The sequence below is a fragment of the Vigna angularis genome, chromosome 9, assembly GCF_016808095.1.
Source record: "Vigna angularis cultivar LongXiaoDou No.4 chromosome 9, ASM1680809v1, whole genome shotgun sequence".
In the NCBI taxonomy this organism is placed as follows: Eukaryota; Viridiplantae; Streptophyta; class Magnoliopsida; order Fabales; family Fabaceae; genus Vigna; species Vigna angularis.
Window position 1 is genome coordinate 1,398,674 of NC_068978.1, and position 13,939 is coordinate 1,412,612.

The 13,939-nt window shown below is 28.6% G+C and overlaps 2 protein-coding genes and 1 non-coding gene across 3 annotated transcripts; 1 reads left to right on the forward strand and 2 right to left on the reverse strand.

Annotated features, from left to right (window-relative positions):
- Positions 1–1,697: 1,697 nt before the first annotated feature.
- On the reverse strand, positions 1,698–4,594 carry LOC108320464 (protein NRT1/ PTR FAMILY 1.1). Its single transcript, XM_017551883.2, has 4 exons — positions 4,249–4,594; positions 3,926–4,143; positions 2,938–3,485; positions 1,698–2,834 (listed from the first exon to the last, which is right to left on the reverse strand). Exons 1-4 carry the CDS (start codon positions 4,358–4,360, stop codon positions 1,865–1,867), a joined length of 1,848 nt encoding a protein of 615 aa, XP_017407372.1. The 5' UTR covers positions 4,361–4,594; the 3' UTR covers positions 1,698–1,864.
- A 2,565-nt stretch (positions 4,595–7,159) lies between these two features.
- LOC108320555 (probable inactive nicotinamidase At3g16190) lies at positions 7,160–9,735 on the reverse strand. The gene is made up of 5 exons (XM_017552002.2): positions 9,481–9,735; positions 8,612–8,725; positions 7,674–7,908; positions 7,480–7,596; positions 7,160–7,397 (listed from the first exon to the last, which is right to left on the reverse strand). Exons 1-5 carry the CDS (start codon positions 9,526–9,528, stop codon positions 7,324–7,326), a joined length of 588 nt encoding a protein of 195 aa, XP_017407491.1. The 5' UTR covers positions 9,529–9,735; the 3' UTR covers positions 7,160–7,323.
- Positions 9,736–11,316: 1,581 nt separating this feature from the next.
- TRNAL-AAG (transfer RNA leucine (anticodon AAG)) lies at positions 11,317–11,397 on the forward strand. The gene has a single exon. It is a non-coding gene; the product is annotated as a tRNA-Leu (tRNA).
- The last annotated feature ends 2,542 nt before the right edge of the window (positions 11,398–13,939 follow it).

The following is a 13,939-nucleotide window of genomic DNA, read 5'->3' on the forward strand; positions in this document are numbered from 1 at the left end:
TATATTTTTAATTTCTTAATTTTTAATTAAAATTAGAATTAATTTTTTTTAAACTTTGGTCTAATTTAATATTTCAATCTTAATAACTTATGGATTTAGATTTTTTAATCAAATTTTATTAAATTTATTTAATATTTCATGATAACACTAAAATTGTTATATTTCATATATTTTCGATATTAGTTAAATAACACATTTAAAATGTTAAATAAATTTGATAAAATTAAAGTAAAAAACTAAATAATTAAATTGAATTAAAATTTAAAAAAAGTTGATTCTAGTTTTCACTTCAAAAAAATAAAAATATATTTAATCTTTAATTTTAAATCTACATTTCTCATTTTACTCATTTTAAAAATGAAATAATAAATTTTGTTTTCAATTATGTCAGTCTAATTATTATAATAAGTCAAGATTATATTTCAAAAAAATATATGCGAAATTCATAGAAAGTTGAAAAACTAATAATTTAACTGATAGTTGAAATCAAAAAATTATCAAATTAGTTGTTTAAATTATACGCGTAAGTGTTTGGTAAAGCAAAGTAATTGACATTTAAAATGACAAATATATATGATATTAATTAATTTTATTTTTCGTATTTTGTATTGATAGAAAAATTATTTTAATCTTATAATTATTATTCATCTCATACTATATTTTAAATATTTCAATCAAACTTAGAATAAAGTAAAACATACTTTTAAATAGATATCATATTATCATTGTGTAATTAAAGCAATGATTAAACTCTACTCTAATAAAAGATTTACCAAAAACTATAATTTATCGGTAATAATTTGTCGATGTTTCATATGAATAAAAAAAATGTTATAATGAATAAATAAATAGAATAATATAAAAAATTTCAAAGCTAAAAATAAAAACAAAATACCTTATTATTTATTACCGATATATCTCATGTAATAAAAATATAAAAAATAAGAAAATTCCAGTTTGTGTATAAAATATTACTTTAATAAAATAAACACACGAAATTATAAACTGTTCATTTAAAATAACATGTAAAAAAATTATATATCAAGCAATAATAATAACATCAAACAAATTTTTTAATCGGTGGAAGAAACTATAAACAAGGAAACAAAACCAATTACAAAGGAATAAGATTGCCGTACATCAAAGTCTCAAGAAAATGTAGATGTGATTATACCAATGTATGAATTATTGATTTCAACTTCACTTAATTTTTATACAAAATTTTTAGAATTTATTTTTTATTGATTGTAAGACAGTATACATAAGTTTATCTTACACTATCATTTTTACTATGAATAAATGATATGAAATAAATGTATTGTTCTTAATCTTCAACAATATCGAATATTGGAAGATAGAGATTACCCATTTCTTGTAAGCTCTATGAGAACATATGTTATACTGAATCTAGTGTAAAACAATTTATCTTAACATTTTTTAAATTAGTTTATAATATATTTAAACAGCTTATAAATTCATTTAAACATATTGAAGTGTTTAATAATCTTTACTAGTTTATTTAATCAACTACTTCAAAAGCTAATTTCACTACAAACTTCTAATTTAACTTGATAGTTTTAGTTTTGAACTAGAAAATAAGCTTTCAAGATTTTGTAAACTTTTATGCCAGTTTTAATGCCAAACATAATCTGTATATGTCTGAGAATGAAGGTTCAGAATGCAGGAAAATGAAACAATTCAGTACCTAAAAGATTCCTTTATGTCAGAAGAATTTTGTCAAACCATATGAAATATTGCCTCGTACAAAACCAGATTCTGGTTTCAGTAGCTTAATCATTCTTTTGTATGTCTCAGCTGTTGAAAACACTAACACTGGTTTTTATTGGAACCAGTAAAACTCATTTCAAGTTACAGTTTTATGTGATGAAGTTCTTAAAATTTCTTCACTAAACTGTGATACCTTATCAAATGGACCCTCAGTTCTGGCTCCAATTAATGGTAATTCTTCCTCTTGGGAACCATTTTCTTGATTTACCTTTGATTGTAGATCTGCAGTAGGTTCATAATTCCAACTGCAAAGTAGATAATACAGTAAATTAACAGCACTGAGAGTGACAAGAACCCAGTAGTACTTGTCAAAATGACCCTTGTTAATATTATCTGAGATCCATCCATCATTTCCCCCTCTTGAAGTAACTTTTTCCACAACACGGAATAGTAAAGAAGATAACACATATCCCACAGCCATTCCCAGTCCAAAAAAGGAAGAAGCAATGCTTGACATGGTCTTTGGAAACTCACTGTAATAGAACTCATTCTGGCCTACTGCATTGAATGCTTCAGCTATACCACCCAAGCAAAGTTGAGGAAAAAGCCACATTGCAGACATGTTCAACACTGCATGTGTGTCATCAACATGTCCCTCACTAATTGCTCTCCTTCTCCTTATTGTCTCAACAATTGCTGCAGTTACCAAGTGGAGAAAAGAGAAAAACAACCCAAGTCCCATTCTTGTCTTGGAACTGATCCTTATTGGTTTGCCTCTGAGCTTTGATGCTAGAGGAATAATCACACGGTCATAAAGAGCTATCCAAATGAAAATTGTGAATATCATGATTACTACCAAAGAACCAGCTGGAACTTCAAAGTTTGGAGTGATATGTCTGTTAAGGGATTTAGCTTGCAGCAATCCAAATGAGCCTCCAATGTTCAGATACATCATGATCCCCGTAGACCACAGAGGAATAACTTTTACAATAGCTTTTAGTTCTTCTACTTGATCAACTGTGCACAGATTCCATGGATTCAACGTTGAGCCATCAAAGGCTATATCTTTATCAGGGTCCTTAACGAAGCAAGCTTTATTCAGAAACCTGGAACAAAACACAACATCAGCAGAAGCTTATTACTATTTCATGAGGTGAGTATGCAAAAAGATAACTATAATGGTAGTGTTAATATGTGATTCAATTCAACCTCAGTTTATCAGTTGGAACAACTAGATCGGAGTCCTTGTTATGATGATACATTCCATCAGAGATCTTATGTGGTAATCGAAGTTTCCTGTTCTTACATGCTACAACAATGACACGGGCAAAGCCAGTGAGCAAGCTGCTGTGTTTTTTATGCTTTACATAGAGTGGAGATGCCAGAAAAAAGAGAAGAGTGGACAAGAACATAAGTGCTGCTGGAACTCCAAAACCTAATTTCCATCCAAGATGATCTTGGATATACACAATTCCAGTGAAGGCAATTATGACTGATACCGCTGAAGAAGCATAGTACCAGCTGAAGAATATCTCCAATGCCCTCTGATTATTGGGGTTATCTTTTCTATTCACCTGATCAGCACCAAAAGCCAGGGAACACGAAAGGCCACCGTTTCCAATTGACATGAGAGCAAGGGAAGAGATTAACACTGCCATTTGCCCAAATGTTGCTGATACACATTTTTCAGTTTCAGAATTACAATGAGGAGGCCGAGCCTCTGGGATCATGGCTGTTAGCCACAATAGTGCCATTCCCTGTTATTAGGAGTCAAAACAGTACTAATCAGTCATTATTACTCACTGGTTATCATTAAACATCCCAAATATTTCCCCATCTTCCAATTAACCACAACCCTAATGAAATTTTGGAAGTTGAATTTAGACTAAATGCACAGATACAAGGGTGTATCTATCTCAAACTTTAATCCGATTAGGTCTTATACTTAAAAAAAATACATGGATTCAGTTCAATTCGCCCAACATTGTCAACTGTTTTTGGAATGACAAACATTACAGGAGAGAAACTTTTGGATTACATCTAGCATTTCTTAAATAGAAGAACCTAACATAATCAAAATCACATTACAGATTAGGAAACAAAACATAATTAACCCTATAAAGATGTAAAATACTGTCTAAATATGGATAAGATCGTTATAGCAATGAGGGAAAAGGAATAACAGCTAATATCCTACCAGGAAAGTGATGAAGGAACCTAATCCAACAGCGAGGAAGCGACCCAGATAAGAATCGGCAATGAATGCTCCAGGAAGAGGCATGAAATTGGTGGTTGCAACAGATAACAGGAGTATCTGGGTAGCTTTGCCCAGATGAAGATTGTAATTTCCCATCAAATACAGTATCATATTGGGCAGAAGCCCCAAGGTTGCCACTCTCGCAAGTGCTTCATTTCCTGCCATTCACTCCATCAAGTCAACAAACACACGAAAACACAAACAACATAAACGAAACACGATCTGCGAGAACATGTTCCGAGACACAACAACAGAACACAAACCTATGATGAAAGGCATGGTAACGAGGCCACCCTTAGCACGCCCTTCGAATTGAGAAATTCGGTGAGAAGCCATTTGGGTTTGAGCTGAACAAAGCTCAACCTCCTTCTCCATTGATCTGCCACTGCTACTTAATTACTTACCTTCTCCTAAAGCAGCAGACAAAGACAAAGACAGAGTACATACACATGAAATACACATGTCTGTTTCTCCATCTTCTTCGATCACACGTCAATAGTCAATGATGTTCAACAAAACCTACCTTACGTTCCCACATTATCAAAGGTTTCTTCAAATTATATTTGTTGTGGAAGGGTTTTCAATTAGAATCCAGTAATTTACTAAGATCAGAAAATTAGTTAATACATGTATACTTACATTACATTTTTTTCTTTCTTAGACAAATATTTATAGTTAAAAGCATTTCTATTTTAAAAATTTAATACAAATATGTTTTGAACTAATTTTATAAATAAAAAATAGGTTTAATACCCAATTTTGTCCTCACTTTGGTTCGGAAATCTCTAAGTTAGTTCCTTTATAGAAATGTGAGTGCAATGGATCCTTACTTGTAATTATTTGAGTCTAATGAGTCCCTTCCGTTAAATAGAAGGAAACGGAGTTAGTGAGCTGATGATGTGACAGTTGTCTTTGATGAGGTGTCAAGACGCAATTGTTTGCGTGCTTACGTGGTGTTAGGGTTTCCCATTTTCAAATTGGGTTTTATTAAAAATTGGGGATAAAAGGATTTGGGTGATTTGTTCGAGATCAGTGAAATTTGAAGTAGATCCCGACTTTGATTATTTGATCCGTATGCATTTCTGTGAGCTGGTTTATGACAGGGCAAATGAGAGAATATTTAGAATCTACATAAACAATAGGACAGCTGCGGATAATGTTGATGTGTTTGTGCGTGCTGGAGGGATGAACAGAGCATATCACTTGGACTATTTTGATCCTGTGTCATCAAAGATTGACACGGTTTGGGTTCAACTCGTGTTGCAGGAACTGATGCTCTCTTGAATGGTCTGGAGGTTTTCAAGCTCAGTCGAAATGGAAATCTTGCACGTGTTGAGAGGTTTGACATAGGTGGCAATCCAGGGAGCAAATCAAAAGCAATGGCTGTCTGGGTGGGAGTTGGAGCAGGTGTAGCTTCTTTAGCTGTAGTTGCACTTATAGTTCTTGTATTTTGTTTCTGTAAAAGCAAGAGGAAGGAATCAAGTGATACCAAAAACAACCCTCAGGGTTGGAGACCATTGTTCCTCTATGGAGGAGCTGCTGTGAACAACTCTGTGGGTGGCAAGGGATCAGCAGGAACCCAAAAGCTATACGGATCAGTGGCCTCAGTTAGAGTTGGCAAGAAAATCACCCCAAAATCACCCCCAAATCCTTTTATCCCCAATTTTTAATAAAACCCAATTTGAAAATGGGAAACCCTAACACCACATAAGCACGCAAACAATTGCGTCTTGACACCTCACCAAAGACAACTGCCACATCATCAGCCCACTAACTCCGTTTCCTTCTATTTAACGGAAGGGACTCATTAGACTCAAATAATTACAAGTAAGGATTCATTGCACTCACATTTCTATAAAGAGACTAACTTGAAATTTCCGAACCAAAGTGGGGACAAAATTGGGTATTAAACCTAAAAAATAAAACTAAACCTGAATTTTAATTCGAGTCATTGACTAACTAGGACATTAGGATAAAACATGTGATCTAATCATAGATAGTTATTTACAGTAAGAATTTATAAAATTTACAACATCCTTTGAAGATATATTTCTCTAAAGCACAATTAAACATGAACATTTTGAACAAACAAATATTATATGCAATTCTTGAAAAAATTATATTGCTCTCTTGGAGTTTTTTTTTTTTATAGCATGCTTAACAAAAGATTAAGTTAAATATCAATATAAATACAAAGGTCATGCCTTAATTCTATTAATGGAAGAGTATAAACAATTTGTAAGAAATAGTATATAATTTTAGTCTTCCCCATTTTTAATAATAATATCAACCTTTTTTCTATCTTCTTGAGAAAAACTTTATCACTTAAAACAAAACTTACAAAATACAATTCAATGTGTGTTTGAACACGCTTCCACCTTAATTTTAGGCTTTTTAATTTGTGGAGCTCAGTTTTGTTTAAAAATAAGTTTAAAGTGGATAAATTTATGTTTACAACTTTTTATCTTTACCGTTTTATACTAACACAGGAAAGTCATTTTTTATTTTCAGTTTTAATCTAATGTATTTTTTAAATAAAAATTGATTCTCCATCAAAATAAGTAAATATTTTTTTACCATAAATTTCACTAGTAGTCATCAGCTATCTCTTTTGTCATAATAAAAATTACTTTGTATATCGTGTACCTGTGTATCGTGTGATTTTTCGATCAGTTTTATACTGAACAGTCAACTATAATTTATATTGTCAACTAGTAAATAGGACCAACTACATACTAGTCTTGGATGTAAAGCATTCAAAATGTCAAATAATCTAGTTGGTCATATACAGGTCCGATGAACATCCCACAGCTCGAAACTCACACCCTACAGCTTAGAGCGCAAACTATGGAGACCAGTCAGGATAGTTAATCACCACTTCGATGAACAAGATAACAAGCCCGCATTTGGACTACAATTAGACCAATGTTAATTAAAAACTTATTACAAAATCTATAAATAAAAATTTGAGATAAGAAAGTAAGTTATGTGTATTTATTATGGTATTATTTGTTAAGTATAAAATGCTAAGTTAATTTTAACATCAAATGTTTTGTGTAAGTATCTTTATAAAGGATTCAACATAACACTTAGACTTCTAAATAATATTTAGACTTCCGACAATCTAACTTGTTGACCTCGACTTCTTACCTAAAACAAAGAAGCAGTTTCAAGTTACGTTTTAACTTGAATGAATTATTATTGAGAAGTAACATTGAGTATCACAACATTTCAATATCCATATTCATTCATAGAGCAGCTAGCAACAAGATCAAGTAACACATTTGAGTCATGGAATTGAACACAGCAAAGCACCAAAAGTTGTTGTGGTCTATAGATCAAGCTTTGCCTTCACTCCATTCTTGTAAAGTTGGGGTTGCAACTCCAACATTTTTCATGTCAAACAAATTCGCTGAAACCATCCAAAATCACGTACATAAATTTCCTCAGATGATCATGCAGATCTTTTGTCAGACGAAAACTGAAAATCATACCTTGATGAACATCTGGTGTAGCTGCTGCAGTAGCATCAACAATAACAGTCACTTTTGGATAGTCCAACGCTACAGCATCAAACACAGTTTGTCTGATGCAATTTGGAGTTTGAATTCCTGCAATTACAACAAAGCACTTACGTGAAATTAATTCACCTGTAAGTGACGAGTGACATTAAGTTTATTACACTGACCAGTGATCACCAAATTATGAATTCCTGCAGCATGAAGAACCGAATGAAGGTGTGTAGCAAAGAATGCACTGAACCTGGTTTTCACAAGTTTATAATCCTCTTCTTTGATTACCAACCCATCAACCAATGATGCACCTTCACTTCCTTTACACCCTATTTTTACTTTCTTCTCTGTATAATAATGCCTCCGAAAAAGCTCAACATCTCTTCCTAACGGATCGTTTTCTCGTACTACCTGAAAACGTTGCCAGAGACATTCTTCAGAGTTTAAACCAGTATGATTTCAGAGTATAAGAAAAAACATATTAACTATTTTTAATTTCTATAATTTAATCGCATAGAAATTGACACCACGCTACTCAAAATCTTAAAAGTAAAAAAAAAAGATAAATGTTAAAAATAAAAAGGGTAATTTTGGAATTAAATTTTTTTGGAGAGGTGCAAGAAGCAACACTTTAGAAGTAATGGGTGATCCGACAATGACCCAACAACGGGTGAAACAGAATGCCCACATAGATTGCTAGGATAGGCTCCAACCTGACTTTGATACTGTTAGAAAGTGGACTTTAAGCCCATATTAAGAAAGTAGACTTTAGGCCTAACTCAACCCCACAAAAACCGGCTTTGTATGGTGAAGTTTACACCCCACTTATATATTATAATCTGACATTATCTCTACTTTCAACATAACCACTCTTCACTTTTATATCGTATTTTACTTTCTACTCTCGTATTTTTATCCAATATAAGATATAGATTGAGATTTAGATTCTCAACATAATATATATCACGCTTTATTATTAGGATTTGTTTGTTTTTTATTATGAAATTAAAATATTGAATTATTATTATTCAAGTGTATTATTGATAGATTTTGTAATATTATTAATGTACCAATGGAATTTAGAAGCTAAAGTGATTTATAAGACTATTATTACCCAAACTATGAGAATGCCACGCTGCCTTGCAATATCGACGGCCTTAACCACATTTGGAACAATGTCTTTCCCTGCTTTTAGTGCCACAGGACTCCAATCTTCTATGAAATCTTTCTGCAACATCACAAACCCACCAAACAGAGACTCCTTAATTTCTCCAAAATCATAGTAATTAACCATAAGTTATTTAGAAATTCTACAATTTCCACTTATCAGCTATAATCATAAGTTTATTAATTTTAACATAATAAAAAAATTCATAATAAGAAGAAAGACAAAGCATGCCTTACTACTAAGAATTATAATATAAGATGAAAATCTTTATGTAAAATCTTCTATCTAATTTATATAATGATTTTGATATTATATTAAGAATTAGATTTTAAATCTAATTTAAAAATTAATTTGTAAAATGAAATTTACAGTTATATGTATATTTTAAAGATTCAGATAGATTTTCATAATAATTTTTAAGAATAGATTACATGTGATTATTTTATTTTATTTTAAAAAAAATATTTAAAATGGATCAATTACAGTTATAGACATTATAAAAAATTGTCAAAATTTTTTAGAAGATATTTTCAATATTTTAACTTAACCTAGTCTATTGTTGATGTTGATTTAAGACTTTCAATAATATATATTTTTTTTAAGTAAGAAGTAGATTTTAAATAATTTATTTTTATCAAATTTGTAAAGAAGTGGACGTGAGAAGTAGATCTAAATGAAACAAGCCACGATAAGTTAGCTTAAATTGCAGTAACCTTGCTACCGGTTTTTTTCCGTAAATTAAGAAACTTAAAGGCACGAAATCGAACTATTTAATGATTTCCATGAACAAGAACATTAAAGAGTTTACTGAGTACCTGCATGTCGATGACAAGAAGAGCTGTTTGCTTCCAATCCTCTGCCATTTCTGTTCTAAGATTAACCCAACTACACCAAAAACTGCAGATTTTGAGCTCAGTTCAATGACAGAGGTTACTCTAGATGATCTTGGTTTCACTTCAGAAGAACTAGAAACATGACAGATATCAAAAGGAAAATGGTGTAGAGAAGGAACAATCACAAACTCTGTTTCAGAAATGGAGCTTGAAATGTGGAGCACATAGTCTCTTCTTAGAGTCAACTTTTCATAAATAAGTAAAATCAGAATATAAAATTAACTTTTTTTTAATTGAAATATCAATAAATGTTGTAGGTGGCAATTATTTTATATAATTTTTTTAATTTTTTATATAGGTTAATTTTAGATGCTGGTTTCATTATTTTAATAAATATCTATAAGAACAGTTTTATATGTTCATAGTCCTAAACATCAACCTAACAAAAGCTTGACCAAGCTACAAGATAACAGATTTTTCCATAAATCCTTGAATTTAAAAAGGAGATCAAATGTGGAACACACCAACCAAGTTGCATCTTCTCAATTATTACCAATCAACTTTATTATGAAATGAAAGTTTCGTCTTCGACAAAAGTAAGCAACGATAAATAATATATACATAGTGATATAATGTTATTAAAAACACGCATTTCTTCTACAAATGTTAACACTTTTAAGATTATTTTTATCACCAAAGTCATTTAATAACTTCCTTCTAATATTCCTTTGTGTTATTTTATAAAGTTAAATATTGTTAAAGCTATTTTTTTTTTTGGGGTTTATGTATTAGTTTTTCTTCATATATTCAGACTATCTTAACTAATTTTGTAAAAGTCCTCAAAAGAAACCGTTTTATAACATTTTCTTTGATAGAAGATCACAAACCAACAAAACCCGAATATGAGATGCACGATTAAGGCTAAAATTTTGAAAAAACTAATTGGAAAATCAATATGCATTTAAAAATGTTGATTTATATAAAAAAAATCAATATCAATCAATTATATATCATGTGCTAAATAATTGAAACTTGTTTTCATCGAAATCCTAAACGTAGTTTTTTGGATTTGTGACGTGATTTAAATTTAAATTTTTTGAAAGTTTTTATCTTTATGAATAAAAGAGAGAGTATGAAAATAAGTGAATATTTTTTAAAAAGTATTAATCATATTTATAAGATTTTTTAAAACTTTTAATCTATATATATTGTGATATCAAATAATATTATTAAAATAACACTTAAGTATAATAACAATGTTATATTTTATTTTAAATAATTATTATAATATTAAACTAATAAGATCAATTAAAATCGTTGTTAATTTGTAAATATTTTCTAAATAAATATATATTTTGGACTCTTCCAAGATAAAAATGCTTAATAAATTTTGTTGGATCATACTTTTTAGAACATTATTGTGACATATAATTCAATATTATCTAATAATATTTTGTAGTATTATGGAGAAAGAACAATTAATTTATAATTAATTATTATATACACAATTAAATATCAATAAAGTCTTTTCACAAATTGAAATTTTAAACAATATCATACAGAAATCAATTAAATGAATCATTAATTCTTGGTGGTGGTAGATATCCTATCTAATCTTTTGTGCATTATTTATTGTATATTTAATGAATTAGGTCATCATCACTAAATATTAAGAAATAAAACTTTGGATGCATTAGGGTGTGGGTTCAAATCCCACTCTCAACAAAAATAATTTATTAATTTTTTCAATTTCAATTTTAATATAATATAAATGAAATATTATTTACAAAAAAATACTATTCTTTTGTATAACAAGAAGTTGAGATGGCCGAGTTGGTCTAAGGCGCCAGATTAAGGTTCTGGTCCGAAAGGGCGTGGGTTCAAATCCCACTCTCAACAAAATTTAATATTTTTAAATTTTAATAAAAAAAAATTACATATACTAAATAATGTATAATATAAGATATCAATACACTACTGTTGTGAAAATAAAACAATTGCTGAATATGGTAAAATTATAGTTATATGATGTTATCATTATAAAAAGTACAACCCATATACTACTTTATTTGAATAAAATAAAAATACAGTCTACTTATAAATAAAATTGTGGGTATTTTATATAAGTGATTTCTTTATATAATTTTGAAAATGCTAAGATTATGGTTTATATAACTTGTAATGTATGGTATATAAAGTATTTTGAATGAATGATCAATTTAATTCTTAAATTAGAAAAAAAAAACAGCTGTATTACCGAAAAGTGTGTTGTAATTTGGTCTTAGGATTAAAATGACCCTTATAGTTAACATTTATGCCCTATTTGTCCTAATATTTATGACATTAAATATGTTATTTTTAATTTAGTCCTTAAACTCAATTATTCCGTGTTGTTTTAATAATTGAAAGCATTTTCGAATTTTTAATTATGTTCTACATTATATATAAATTATCAACAAATACATAGTCACCTTCTCCCTCTTTAGTTTCTTATTTTTCATACTTTCACATTCTTTTATGATATATCTTGACTTTCCTTTATTTATTTTTTATATAAATTTTATCATTTAATATTTAAATACAAAAAATTAAGATGTTTAGCTTTAGAGTAAAAGTTGAATGCTAAATTTGAATTACTCTTTTAATGTTATGGTTTTGATTCTATACCATTCTCTCATACTTCGTTTATTTTTTTTCTAAAACTATTCCATACATGTCATACACATATTTCTTAATTAATTTCATTTTCAGTCATAATTTTAATGAAGAATGGTTAAATAAACCAATTCATTTGTCCTAAATAAAATTAATTAAAAATCATTATTAAGCAAAAGTTGGAAATGAAGAACATTCAAACTGGAAGAAAACGTTCACTTCTTATCAAATGTACAGGAGATTAATCTCTATATTTGAAGAAGTGATATTCCTTGATAATGAAGACTATCATTGTTAATTATCTCTATCAGAAAACAACCAAGTCATTATAAAGGAAATGTTTATATAAAAAATAACTAATTAAGATATATAAAAAAAAGTGACAACATAATAAGATAAAAATGCAAAGAATAATTAAAATAAAATTTAAAGAGCAACTTTATAAAAGAGATGTTAAGAAACTTGAATGCTCATGAGAAAAAAGTAAAATTAAATAGAGAAATATAATGAAAATACACGTAGAGATAGAAATATAAAATTACATAAAGTACGGTTGGTAAGAAAAAGGAAAATAAAAATAAGGTAAGAAATGTTGGATATAAATAAAACATTTGGTTATCAATATATTATTTTCATCCAATAAACTTGATTGTTGGAAAATTCCCAGACTAATTATATATATATATATATATATATATATATATATATATATATATATATATATATATATATATATATATATATATATATATATATAAATAAAAATATAAATCTTATCAATTCGATTTTATAAAGTTAAATTAAATTTTCTTTCTAACAAAAATATATAACTTTAAAGTTTTTTTTTAATAAAGATTTTGGAAAAATAAGAATGATAGGCTTGGATGAACTTGTGCTAGTTTTTCTTGTGTGTTCTTCCTCTTTCACATTGACTTCCTGTTATATGACCATTGTAGCATTTGTGAGTTAAAATATTTTATAATTACTTGATATAAATTTCATTTGAAAAGACTATAAAAGTCATGTTGATAATGATAACAACGGTACATGTTTATTGAAAGAAAATTATTGATTGAGGTTGGTTAATTATATTGAGATCCTTATATTAGCTTATATAGTCATTATTGAATTGATTTTATGTTGTTGATATTTTGTTAACGAAGTTAATAGTATTTGTTGAAGTCTTTTTTTTTATTGCATTAGTGATTGACCTATGTATGGAAACCCTCTTATTGATGCTAGTTTCGTTATAATAATTTTCTTTTGGGCCTGGGCCTCGAATAGAATTGAAACTACAGAAGGAAAAACAATTTGAGGTTTTTATTTTATTTTATTTATTTATTTTGAAAACTTAATTTGAAATTTTTTTAAAATTTGTGATTTTGTTAAATATTTTTTTCACTCTCATAAAAATTAGATTTAAGGGTAATTCAATTTTTAAATATAATATAAAATTTACACTCATTTATATATTATATGATTTAAGATATTGATCGTATTTAATTATTATCTGGTGTTAAATAATAAATCTAAATATAACTTGTTTTTTAAGATGAATTTATAAAGATAAGATTTATTTTAATTTATATCCTACCACTTAATGATTAACATTTAATTATTTAAAAAGGAAGAAGAATTTGAAGCAAGAGACAAAAAGAGAGTCTAAGAATGTAATGAAGGAGATTGGAATGTGGTTGCTAGGGTTGGCATGGCAGCACAAATGATAGTGATGAAGACAAAGAGAAAGCAACAGAGAGAAAGCACTACTCTATTATTTAAAACATGA

Bases quoted from the DNA above. Each gene is read 5' to 3' on its own strand.
- LOC108320464 (XM_017551883.2), bottom strand. From the start codon at position 4,360: ATGGAGAAGGAGGTTGAGCTTTGTTCAGCTCAAACCCAAATGGCTTCT. The intron at 3,486-3,925 runs GTAGGATATTAG...TCCTAATAACAG, and splicing joins GTTCCTTCATCACTTTCCTG to GGAATGGCACTATTGTGGCT. The intron at 2,835-2,937 runs GTTGAATTGAAT...GTTTTGTTCCAG, and splicing joins GTTCCAACTGATAAACTGAG to GTTTCTGAATAAAGCTTGCT.
- LOC108320555 (XM_017552002.2), bottom strand. From the start codon at position 9,528: ATGGCAGAGGATTGGAAGCAAACAGCTCTTCTTGTCATCGACATGCAG. The intron at 7,909-8,611 runs GTAATAATAGTC...CAACGTTTTCAG, and splicing joins GTGGCATTCTCATAGTTTGG to GTAGTACGAGAAAACGATCC. The intron at 7,597-7,673 runs GTCAGTGTAATA...TTGTAATTGCAG, and splicing joins TCATAATTTGGTGATCACTG to GAATTCAAACTCCAAATTGC.